At 42.4% G+C, this 12098-nt stretch overlaps 1 protein-coding gene across 12 annotated transcripts in view; it reads right to left on the bottom strand.

Annotated features, from left to right (window-relative positions):
• Arhgef11 (Rho guanine nucleotide exchange factor 11) overlaps positions 1–12098 on the bottom strand; it is a 109477-nt gene that overhangs the window by 26543 nt on the left and 70836 nt on the right. For 9 of the 12 annotated variants that reach the window (XM_021730551.3, XM_078027337.1, XM_021730554.3 and 6 more), the window contains 6 exons: positions 8395–8514; positions 6527–6572; positions 5885–5961; positions 4690–4827; positions 964–1038; positions 658–759 (listed from right to left, as the gene is read on the bottom strand). In XM_021730551.3, the coding sequence (XP_021586226.2) occupies positions 658–759; positions 964–1038; positions 4690–4827; positions 5885–5961; positions 6527–6572; positions 8395–8514 (558 nt within the window). The remainder of the gene's footprint in view (positions 1–657; positions 760–963; positions 1039–4689; positions 4828–5884; positions 5962–6526; positions 6573–8394; positions 8515–12098) is intronic. The other 3 variants (XM_040287726.2, XM_040287728.2, XM_040287727.2) reach the window with 1 other exon arrangement.

The raw sequence follows: 12098 nt of genomic DNA, 5'->3' as shown, positions 1-12098 counted from the left end.
CCAGCACTTGGAACTTAACACAGGGTAATCCTGTCCTGCTGAGCAAATGGACATTTGTTCTGGCCTCTAATCATGGCAGCAGCAATCTGTGACTCTGAAAGAGGCGTATTCTGGATATCAACTCCCTCCATCCCTTTCTTTCTCAGTAGCTGAGAAAAATAAGGGAAACTGCAATTGCTGGCCGTAAGCACCAACCAGGGCAGGCAGACACCATATTTGCATGTTCGTTCCTGGTGGTCACCTTCAGACTGAAGACCTTTACTACTGCACCCTGTCAGGTTTTCTTGTAGTAACACTGTTTATTTGCAAGGGCCATTCTCTCAACCCCTCCGCCAATCTGTATTCATTCCTTCATTCACAAAACTCAAGAAAGAACATCTTGTCCAAGAAGACTTTCTAAACTCATCAAAAATGGCAGTTCTCTAGGCCCATCTTTTCTGCTACTCCCTAGGTAATGGATGTAGTTGGCTGTGTCACACACAGTGAAGACTCTCTTCTGCTTAGGTTTTATCCTCTTTCTTATTGTCACAATCCTTAAGATGCCTGACTATGCCCATGGATCTGATATTTAACATCCACAGACTGGGCACAGAGGCCAAAGATTCTCTTTGCCAAGCACAAGCAAGCACTCAAACCAGACTGATAGTTCTGGCTTACCAGTGGACTGGGGTCTGCCTGAGAGAAGATGTATCGAAGAAAAACTGCCAGGTGAGCTGGACGTGACCTCAGTTTTTCGAGATCTTGGAAGACAATGTCACTCTGGAAGGCACAAAGATGAGCAAAACAAGTAGGTGCAGAGGCAAGGGCAGTGGAATAGCCTGCTCCAGCTTTGCCCCCATGTTCTCCACCGTCTGGCCCATCAGCTTGGGCTCCCTCCTGCCAGCTCCCTTCATAGCTAGTGCTAGTCAAGGGCAGCTTGCATGGCAGAAGGATGATGAAAGGAGAAAATCAGGAAACACTTACCTCGTTGTTGAAATAACCAGGATCGTAATCTTCCTCTGGGCCAATAATTAAAGGCTTTGGGCTTTGATCTATACCCTGGGGTAGAGAGACAAGTTGTAGAGATGAGAGGTTATAGAGGATGAAAATCCAATCTCTTCAATGGAATCTGTTCAGTAACAGCACAGCACTCACAAAGAAAGCTACTTGGGTCTGGTAAACGCTGGTCTCTCACTACCACCTCCAAATCTCAGAGCACAAATGCAATGATTTCCACTTGCAGGAAACCAACTGCTTCTGGGTGGGGTGAAGCAGACTCAGAGCCTGGTCACATGACATATGAAGATGGGAAGTAAGAGAAAATGCTCTCTTCCTGTTTGCAAAAGATCTGGGGAGGGAGCATCAGCTAACAAACAGCACCTGCCGTACGACTGGGTTGGGGGCTGCACTGTTTTCCTAAACAGTCACCCCACAACCTAAAGATTCGCTCTCCAACTCTGGTATCCTGGTATCTACCACAGTGCTGCTGAATAGCTGTGTGCCTACCTAGTACTGGTGGCTCAGTAACCGTCAGAGAGCCATGGAGTTGATCTGTCTCTCCCTAAACCAAAGGGGATGGGGCTGATGTTTTTCAAATACTACTTCTATTATTTCCCTGGTCTGCTCAAGAATCTATGGTAGATAGCCATTACCTGTTAAAATCCAGACTCCTTAGCTTTTCTTTCTGTCCCTTTCAGGCCAATTTTAATAAAAACGAAATCCTAACCAATATGATTACTAACTAAAGGGACTTTATACTGCATGAACATTCCAGATGTTTACAGGACAAATTCTTTTCCTTTAGCTTTCATAGTTTTTCTAGCAACTATGTTTTCCCTTGATTTACTCTTCATTTCCAATGACTCCTCAGCAAGGGCTGAGTTTCTGGAACCCACCTAGCTTACTCATGCCCACTTTGATGTTGGCCTGGACTATCTTCCTTACTTTTTTTTTTTTTTTTTTTTGCACTGGGAATTGAATCAGGATGTACCACTGATCTATATCCCCAGCCTCCACCACACCCCCCTTCCTGCTTTTTTAAAAAAATTTGAGATAGGGTCTTGTTAAGTTGCTGAGGCTGATGTCAAATTTGCAGTCCTCCTGCCTTGGCCTCCTGAGTCCACCATACCCAGCCTCTTTGCCACTTTCTCAAGGGGCTTCACCTGACAGTTCCTCCCTGATGCCCCATAACTCCCTTTCTGTTCTCCTGGATAGTTAATGACTCCATGCCAGAATGATGAACTCAGAGACCCAGAAGATACTGCAAAGTCTAATACTCATTCATAGTTTAGAACAACAAGCCCTAGTGTGTGCTTGAAGTCACAAAGCCAGGTCCAGGGCTGGGGATGTGGCTCAAGCGGTAGCGCGCTTGCCTGGCATGCGTGCGGCCCGGGTTCGATCCTCAGCACCACATACAAAGATGTTGTGTCTGTCGAAAACTAATAAATAAGTAAATAAATATTAAAAAAAAAAAAAAAGCCAGGCCCAATGTGCTGCACTTGTACTTCCAGACAGATTCCAAGTATCCTCCTTTTTCTGGTAACATCCTAGTCTCTGAGCCCCTTCATCCCCAGTAGGTGCTGGACTGGATGGGTACTTCTAGCTCTACTTGGCTCTTTGATGAAAAGCACTAGGTTTTCTGCTTGTTTGGTAGGAGGATTTTTAAACAGTCTTTACAAATTCACATTTTTTTTTCTTAATTAAAAAAAACAGGCTGGACACAGTAGCATGTGCCTGTAATCCCAATGGCTTGGAAGATTGAGACAGGAGGATTGCAGGTTCAAAGCCAGCCTCAGCAACTCAGCAAGGCCCTAAGCAACTTAGTGAGATCCGTCTCAAAAGGCAACTTTAAACTTTTTTGACCAATAATAAACTAATTTTCATTGCTACCTGGTACACATATATGTAACTGAAACAGAAATTTTACAAATCTATTCTTACTCTTACTATAGTCAAAGAATTCTGATATTTTGTTTACCATGTTATTAGATTGTACTTCATTAAAATATTGCACTGGACTTTTGATATTCTATCATGATTCAAAAGGTGATAACTGAGTTTCAAAATACCATCTGCATACTTCCTTACAACAATGTCTTCCAGTATGGATCTCAAGATGATTTTTAGGAGAGATGAGTTTTGTGGAGGTTTGAGATAATTTTAGGTGTTACTTGGATATGAATTAAGGAATGATGAATCATATTATAAGAAAGTTTCTTTTCAGTTTCAATTCAATCCTTTTGATTAACCCAGAGAAAGTTTCAGTCTGCTGTTAATCTAACTTTAATACCCTCTACCAAAGCAGAACCAGCCTCAGGCTTAATTAAATCCATTAAAAAGCAGCAGAATCTAGCTAGAGTTTATTTGTTGCTTGTTTTATCTATTTTAAAAATAAGTGATATAATTCAGAATTGAGAGGATACAAAAGGGTACATATAATGAGAATTCCTCTTTCCATTTCTATCCTCAAACTACCAACCCTGCTCTTCAGAAGCAATACCACCATGTATGCTCCAGAGGTATCTTATAAAGAAGACTCCTTGCTATTTCTTGTGTGTTGGGGGGAGGGGTGGATACTGGGGAATGAAAACAGGAGGACAAGGGGAGGCAGGGTGTGGTGGACTTCGGCCACTGAGCTACATCCTCAGGCCTTTTCTTATGTTGAGACAGGGTCTTGTTAAGTTGTGGAGGCTGATCATTTTGCCTCATCCCTCCAAGCTGCTAGGATTACAGGTATGCACCACTGCACCTTGCTCCTCATCCTCTTTTTAATATAAATTGCAGTTTTCTTTCCACACTGTTCAATATCTTGTAGACAGAACTTCACAAAATTGTTTCTAAACTTGTATTTTACATTTATACTACGTGATACTGGTTTTAATATCAGGCCGTGACCTATTTCCTTTAAAATGAATTTAAGTTTAAAAAAAGTAAGCTTAAAGAAAAATATTATACAACATTATACAGTTAGAAAGTAGATATGGAAAAAATCTTTGTAGTTGTAAATTTTAAGCAGTGCTGTTTCACAGGACCAAGAGATGACTTCCTGGATCTCTAACGGCTTCTGCTTGCACAGAAGGTGACTCCCTGGCTCTCAAGTCAGCACACCACGCTGTCAGACAGTCCAGGTTTTCTACAAGTTTCTGCACTGAGCCCAAACCTGTCTACCTGGATCTCCCATGGACTCGGTTCTACCCTTGAGAGCATGGGATTTCTAATCAGGTCCTGTAGAACCCTAGGGCTCCACAGAAATGCCCCTGAGGGCAGCGGGAGGTGGATGAGCAAAGATGTCAAGATCAGTGAACTTTTATTTGTTTTCTATATTACAATTTCAAAAAATAAAATTTTGTTTGAGAAAAAGAGAGCACAGAAAATTAGTATTCTGGAGAGACTGAACAAACCCATTTCATATTCTTTCTAGATATTAAAAGAAAGGCCAGCTATCTGCACCTTAGGTGCCATGTCCCTAGAGATGAATCCATTGACTGTTCATAGAGAAACGAAGATCACCTGACTCTCATTTCTACTTCTGTTTGTCCCACTTTTTACATAACAAAACGAAGACATGTTCTTTACTATTTGTTCTCTCAAATTGTGGATGGCCAGAGTAGGGTTTAGTCTAACTATTCAAGATCATATACTGGACAATAATTGCCTCCAAATTGCAGCGATGGCAGGGGAAAGGAGAACTGCAGGGCTCTGATCACTCACCTGGTCACTAGATGAAGGGATGGGTACGTCTGAGCCCTGCCGTCTATGGTGGTGGGCCACCCTGGCCATGATCACAGGGGAGGTTCGAGGACTGTCTAGTCCAGGATCTGATGGTACCGAATTCCGATTCATCAATGACTAAAGAACAGAGAATTCTGTGAGAAGGAACCTCATCCAGAACACTCTCAGGTGATAATCATGCTTGCACTATACTGCACCCTTGTTCACATATCATCTCATTCAATCCTCGAAATTAACCTTGAAGTACATACTATTGTTTGTCCCACTTTTTACATAACAAAACTAAGACCTGGAAAGATTAAGAGTCTTGATCAAGGTCAAAGAACTTATAATGTATTCCCTGGATTCAATCTAGGCAGTCTCAACCCACAGCCCACACACTTCATCACCAACTATGTCCTCGCTCACATCTTTGCTTATAGATTACTCAGGACTACTCCTCCTGCCACTTTTTTGGTGACCTTCCCACATACTGGTCCTTCCACATATATTCATCATCTTCCTACCAACAGGGAAAGTAATAATGAAGTAAACTTTTATAATCTGAAATTAGGCTTTTAACATGCTTTGAGCTACTTATTCACACATTTAGTTAATCTGCCTGGGTAAATACTTTGCTGTCACCATTACTTCTTGCTTACTTTTACAATATGAGTTTTCACTTACAGCTTATGTATGCAAACTGAGAAGAGATAACCTTTGAGTTTAACCTGAAATTCTTTGTCTCTCCAAAAATAATGAGCCATTCAAGCAGAAAAAGCAGTGGCATAGAAAGAAATTTAGGCTGGGTTCATTAATCTAGAGGATTATTTCTAGCCAGGTAGAAAAGTGTTTTTGGTCACATCACTGCTTTAGATGATTTATGTTTTGCTCCTTTACTCTCAAAAATGTGCTATAGTTAATGAAACAGGAAGACATCTTTTCTGCTACTCCATCCTCTTTTTAATAGGACAGAGTTGACTATGATAAAATACAAGCCAAATCTAATGATCTGGCATGTTGGAAACACTTGAAACCCCCTTTTTTGGAACCCAGAGCACAGTGACTAAAATCCTTAGTACTGGAGCTGAAGAAGAGATACACAGGGCTAGAGGCCCGTGGCAAAGCCTTCAGGGGCCCGAGGCAGGGACAGCAAATGAAGTTCTAAATAGGCCATACTGCTGCTGGCACTCACCTCACTGAGGGAGGGGAAGCGCTCTGTTCCAGAGTCCAAGCCACTGTCTGCCTCCTGGGAATCCAGAGAGAGACGACCTGGGAAGAAAAGAGTGTAGGCAGTAGGAAGGGGCTCTGCCCTGGGGGACAAGGAACCTTTATTCTGGGCACCTGTGCACAGGGCACGCAGGGCAAGCGCCCTCTTCCTTCCTTTTGCCAGTTTTCCTTTGGTCTCTCACATCATGACCCCCAGGTTCTCCCAGCACACCTTTTCCACTAGCTTTCACCTACCTCTGCACCTGTGCACAGGACCTGTCACCTCCTAGAGTAAGAACGCAGCTCTCTCATAACTAGTCCTATCAACTCGTTCCCAGCCCTCTCTGGTCACTGTCCCTTTCACAAGTATTAGTTGAGCTCCTAAGTGTTGGGGAGCCGTTAAGCAACTGTTCAGACCACAGTGTTCTCAATATTTCCCTGGTTCCAATGCTACTGCATTTCTACCGCATGCACTGCCCTGGGTATGGGTACTGCTCTCTCCTTATTCTCCTTTCCAGAGGACTGGTACAATGCATTTCTTTCCCTGAAGCTGCTTTGTGGGGAGGAGACAATAGATCAGAAACCTGGACTATATGTGAGAGAAAAAAGGTGTGATGGGGGAACTCACCTTCTGATGGTCTCTGGCTGGTGTCACCACAGGGTGGAAGTATGTCCTAAAAGAGAAAGGCCCAGAGGGTGGGAAAATTCTGTGAGCCTCTCCCCCTCCTGATTCCCTCCAATCAGAATCATATTTGCTTATAGTTTGGCTACTTCTGCTTCATTACCTCAACAATGCCAGGCTGGAAGAGATACTGCTTCATTTGCAGTCTGAGAGGATAGTGACCCCTAATGGTGGGAAGGAGCTTTACCATTACTAAAAAGCAAAAATCTCTCTTCGGGGTTGCAGTTGTGGCTCAGAGGTAGAGCTCTCGCTTGGCATGCGTGAGGCATGGGGTTCCATCCTCGCACCACATAAAAAAACAAAATAAAGGTACTGTGTCCTTCAACAGCTAAGAAATAAATATTAAAAAAAATCTCCTTTCGTTTATTACTCTAGACCTCAAAGGACCTGTTCTCTTACTTGGGTTGGTTACAGGAAAGAACTTCCTGTTGAGTATTACAAAATGCTCAAGCAGGGACTGAGGGAAGACATGAAAGATTTATCTTTGAGTTTGCTGAGGACTGACAGCATCTGTTGGCCTGGGACTGAATGCCCCAGAAGCTGTGGACAATGCTTCACAATTTACGAAGCACTTTTCTTGACTGCATCTTTTACCAACCCTTGATTGCTAATCCCATGTTATAAATAAGGAAAACAGCTCAGATCTTTAGCAACTTGCCCAAGCTATACTGCAGGACAGCTCTGAAGCTAAGGCTAGATCTCAGATTTCCAGATCCCAAGCTCAGTGTCTCAGACTCATCACCCCACAAGCACAGTGACACTAACAGTGGCAGTAAACAGGCACTGGCCCCCGTGATAAAGGCCGACTTCCCTTCTGACAATACCCAATTAGGTGGATACTATTGTGATCTCCATTTTATAAATGAGGAGACTTGAGGCTCCTAGGGATTATGTAATTTGCCCAAGAGTCTCAAAAGCTAGTGGGAATGAGAGCTGGGATTTGAATCAAGATAATCTAAATCTACAACCTTCAGAAAAAGAACATTTTGAATATTTCTGCTTGTGTTTCCCAAACTTTTCTGATCTAGATATTCCAAAAAAGAAAGTAGATAAGCCTTACATTTCTACTGGTTTTGGCAAATACTGTTCTTTGATACCTTAAAGTTTCTAAAGAATTACTTGTTATTTACAGAGAACTGAGGCTTAGTGGAGATGAGACAGACACTAACAGTGAAGCCCCAGACAAGAACAGACGAAGGATCATCCCTCTGGAATGTTCCCGAGTGTGGTGAGCTGCTGATACAGATCCCTCTCAACTGAATGTGGATCCTTTACGTAGGCTGACATTAAAAGGGACTTGTATTTCTTTGAGAAGACCCATTACTTGAAGGACTGGTGGTAGAAAAGCTGCCAGATGAATACTGAGGAAAACCAAGGTGACCGACATTAGCCATGAGGAAGCTACTGAGGTTCATCTGGGGCTTCTTGCTATCTGACGACTTTTTGAAACCCACAGCCATTACATGGGATGGTTGTGAGAAGGGAAGGGAAGGAAAATTAGGAGACTATGGAGTCAACAGTCTGATTTATTTCATTTCTTTCTTTTCATTGCAACTGTAAGTTCTTGGCGGGTAAGAAACTAGCTTTTTCTTTATATGGTATCCCAAGTGTTGGGAAAGAGTTCAGCCTTTCTGGTGCTAAATAAAGATCAGCTAGCTGATTTTTTGATTGTTTATAAGATACTAAACACTTAATAGCTCAGCCTTCAGATCCTGCCGTGACTCAGGAGGGCCTTATGCCCTTGCTTTCTCCCTGGTTCTAATCCAGCCCAACTGCATGGTGCCTGTTCTAGAGCTATGTCTACCATCACTCACCACTAAGCCACCAGTCTCCTGCTGGATCTTCAGCTGTAACTGAGACACACGCCGCCGGGCACCTTCGATTTGCTCTTCCAGCAGGCTGGCGGGGTTCCGGCTATACACCTCACAGATACGCTGGCGAGGGAGGAGGAGGAGGAGGAGGAGGAGGAGGAGGAGGAGGAGGAGGAAGAGGAGGAGGGGAAAAGGCAGAGGGCCGGTTAGTAGAGAATGGATGACTCACCAGTGGGGAAAACAGGCAGTTATCCCAAAACAAGGAGGAAAGAGAAGAGGTCTCTGCTTTCTAGTAGGTGCTCATTATTTCACCATCATTTAGGATCAGAAAAAGGGGGTGTGCAATGAGAAACAGAACACATGAGGCAGCTAGAGACAGGAGACAAAATACCAAGGCCTGCCCCATCTGACCCATTCTTCAAGGCCTGGCTGGAGTCCCTCCCGCTTCCTAAGTGAAGATTCCATCACTGAGGACTCCACCTCAAATGTGAAGTTCTGAAGTGACTGTCCAGATCATTATATAGTAAAGTGCTAAAGAGAATACCTCCACACAACGAGAGCCCCAGGGGAGGAGAAGCAGCGGCCTGGCCAAGCAGCCCATATCCCTGCGCCGTCCCCAGGAAGCTCCTGGACAGCAGAAGCCACCAGCCCTCACTCTGCTCTCCTCACAGTATGCAGCATAAGGGAGCACAGGGGTCGAGGAAGACCTGCCTCTAAAATCGAGTCTCCAAGGAGGGCTGTGCAGACTCGGACACACTTGAATACATCCTCATCAATAAAATGGAGATGACAGTACTGCCTCGTGGGATGGTGGTGAGATCTGAATGAGGTCATGTAAAGTGCTTAGCAGGATATCTGGTGCATATTACACACCAGAATACATGGCAGCTATTAATATTTTACTTCAAAAGGAGATACTTGACAAACTTTGCTGGTGAAAGAAATAAGGATGTTGTGTTTACATATCAGCTAGATTCATCTGGGGATTCCTGCTACCTGACAACCTTTTGAAATTCACATTTAATGTTTCTTCTTTTCCATGCCCATCAAGCCCCAACCTCAGTGCCAGCAGAAAAGATATTTGGTAAGAACTTTCCCAACTCACTCCACTTCAAAACACCTGTAGCTTGGGCTGGGGATGTGGCTCAAGCGGTAGCTTGCTCGCCTGGCATGCATGCGGCCCGGTTCAATCCTCAGCACCACATACAAAAATGTTGTGTCTGCCGAAAACTAACTAACTAACTAAATATTAAAAAACAAAAACAAAAACAAAACAAAACACCTGTAGCGTCTCTCCTCCTGCCTCAGCAGAGAAACCGTCTGAATCGTACAGAGCGGATCCCTCCGGCTACAGGTACTATCTGGATACTTTTCACTTATCTTCAAAGTCTTCTTTTTCCAGGGGCTTATTCCCTTCATCCTATAAAAATGTTCAAGTTCCCTGACTTAAAAACACCATAATAAAATCCTTTCTACCAGCGCAGATTCTTCTTCAAGCCACGGCCTCATTTTTTTTTCTCCTTTCTTTCATAACCAAATGTTTCGGAACAGCACCCTACACTCAGAGTCCCTGTTCTTTACATCTCAGTCATTCCTCAGCATATATAACCTGGTGTCTCCCTGTTAGCTCAATAGCTACTCTTTTAAAGATCAAATATAATAACCAGTGACATCATATTAGAGGCTGGTGCAATGGACTAAAGAAATACGTAAGCTCCCCAACCATCCCTGGCTCTCCTTACTTTCTGCATTGGCACCCTGGGTGGTCTCACCGAGACCCCAGTTTCAATGATCACCTATTTACTGAGCATCTCTATTCCAGCTTTATCCCTGTTCACCTCCCTATACCTGGAGGACAGTAGTTACCTGAATGTCTCTTGGACACCCCCAATTCAGCAAACCCAAAGCTGACCTTCACTTCTTTCCTGTGAAGGTCTCTTCCTCTCTGCCCTTTTACTCCACCGATGGCACCAGCCAGGCACCCACACTGTGGCCATTTTGCATTCTTTCCTCCCTTACCAACTGGTTCCACTGATCTGATTTCCGAGATGTTTCCCTTCCCTATTCCCTTCTTTTTGTTCTGACTCCTACTGTTTCTTGTTGAATATGTTATCATCTTTTTATTTACAACAGTCTCCTATGTCAATCTACTTCACACATGCCTCTGGAGAACACAGATTTGAAAATGTGACAAGTCCCCTACTTAAATTCCTTCAATCAAACTTCAAGCTCCTCAAGATATTTAAGGCCCAAATCACTTTCCAATCTCTATACCCATTGCCATTTTCAATTTTCTAATTACAGCAGACTGAACCCAACACAAGCATCACTTCATGAGGCTTCCTGATAACTGTATAAACCATTATTGCTTCTTTTGGGCAGTTGTAGTATTTTTAAAATTTCTTAAAAATTGTCACTGAGATCATTCATTTAAGACTCATTATCTTTAAGTGTATACAAGTCAGTGGTTTTTAGTATATACTCATGCAGCTGTGCAACCATGTTTCACCTAATTCCAGAACAGTTCCATCACCCCAATAAGAAAGCTGTACCTATAAGCAGTCATTGCCAGCTTCCCCCTTCTGCTACTAAACTACTTTCTGTTTCTATCAATTTGCCTATTCTTGACATTCCAAGTAAATGGAGTCAAAAAATTTGTGGACTTTTGCCTGGCTTCTTTCAGTTAGCATGTTTTCAGGTTCTCTGCTTTATAGCATGTATCAGTACTTACTCATTTTTATGGACAAATTACATGTATTGTGTGGTTTGAAAATGTGACAATTTTGCTTATCCACCAGCTGAGAGACATTTGGATTTTTTCTACTTTTTGGCTGTCATGAATGTTCACATACAAGCTTTTGTGTGAACATATTTTTGGGGGTATTTACCTAGGAAAGGAATTGCTGGATCATATAGTATCTCTGTGTTTAACATTTTAAAGATTTATCTAATTTTTCTAGTGTGGCTGTACCATTTTATATTCCTACCATCAATGGTAGAAAGAGATTAGTGAATATTTAGATAAAATAAAAACAAATATTTCTTAGATTTGTCCACATCTTTACCAACAATTGTCATTTGTTATAGCCATCCTAATTGTTGTGAAGTAGTATCTTGCTGTCATTTTGATCAGGGTCCCTGTATAACTAACAACGTCGAGCATCTCTTCCAATGCTTATTGGCTATTTGTATTTTTTTTTCCCTGCAGCGCTGGAGATGGGGCCTTCTGCATGCTAGGAAGAACTCTGCCACCTGGCTACATCCTTAGTCCTTAGTCTGTTTATTCAAATCCTTTGCCATCTGTGTTGTCTTTTTATTGTTGGTGTATGAGTACTTTGCATATTTTGGTAATTAGACCCTTATCAGATATACAATTTGTAAAAATTCCTTCTATTCTGAGAGCTGTCCTTTTACTTTTTTGATGAAACTTGATGATATTTTTGAAATTATTTTTGCTTTTGGTGTCATATCAAAGAAATCAATGTCTAATCCAAGATCATGGATATTTATACCTAAGTTTTATTAAGAGTTTTACAGTTTTTTAAAACAGCTTTAGTTCTGACATTTATGTCTTTGACCAATGAATTAAATTTTGTTAATTTGTGAAGTAATAAGGGTCTAGATTTCTAGATTTATTTGTGTGTATGTGTGTGTGTGTGTGTGTGTGTGTGTTTGTGACTGAGGATTACCTGATTTTCCTCAGTTCT

The sequence above is a fragment of the Ictidomys tridecemlineatus genome, chromosome 11 (assembly GCF_052094955.1).
Source record: "Ictidomys tridecemlineatus isolate mIctTri1 chromosome 11, mIctTri1.hap1, whole genome shotgun sequence".
NCBI lineage: Eukaryota > Metazoa > Chordata > Mammalia > Rodentia > Sciuridae > Ictidomys > Ictidomys tridecemlineatus.
Note: the sequence above shows the minus strand (reverse complement) of the source record. Positions and strands in the feature narration are given on the sequence as shown.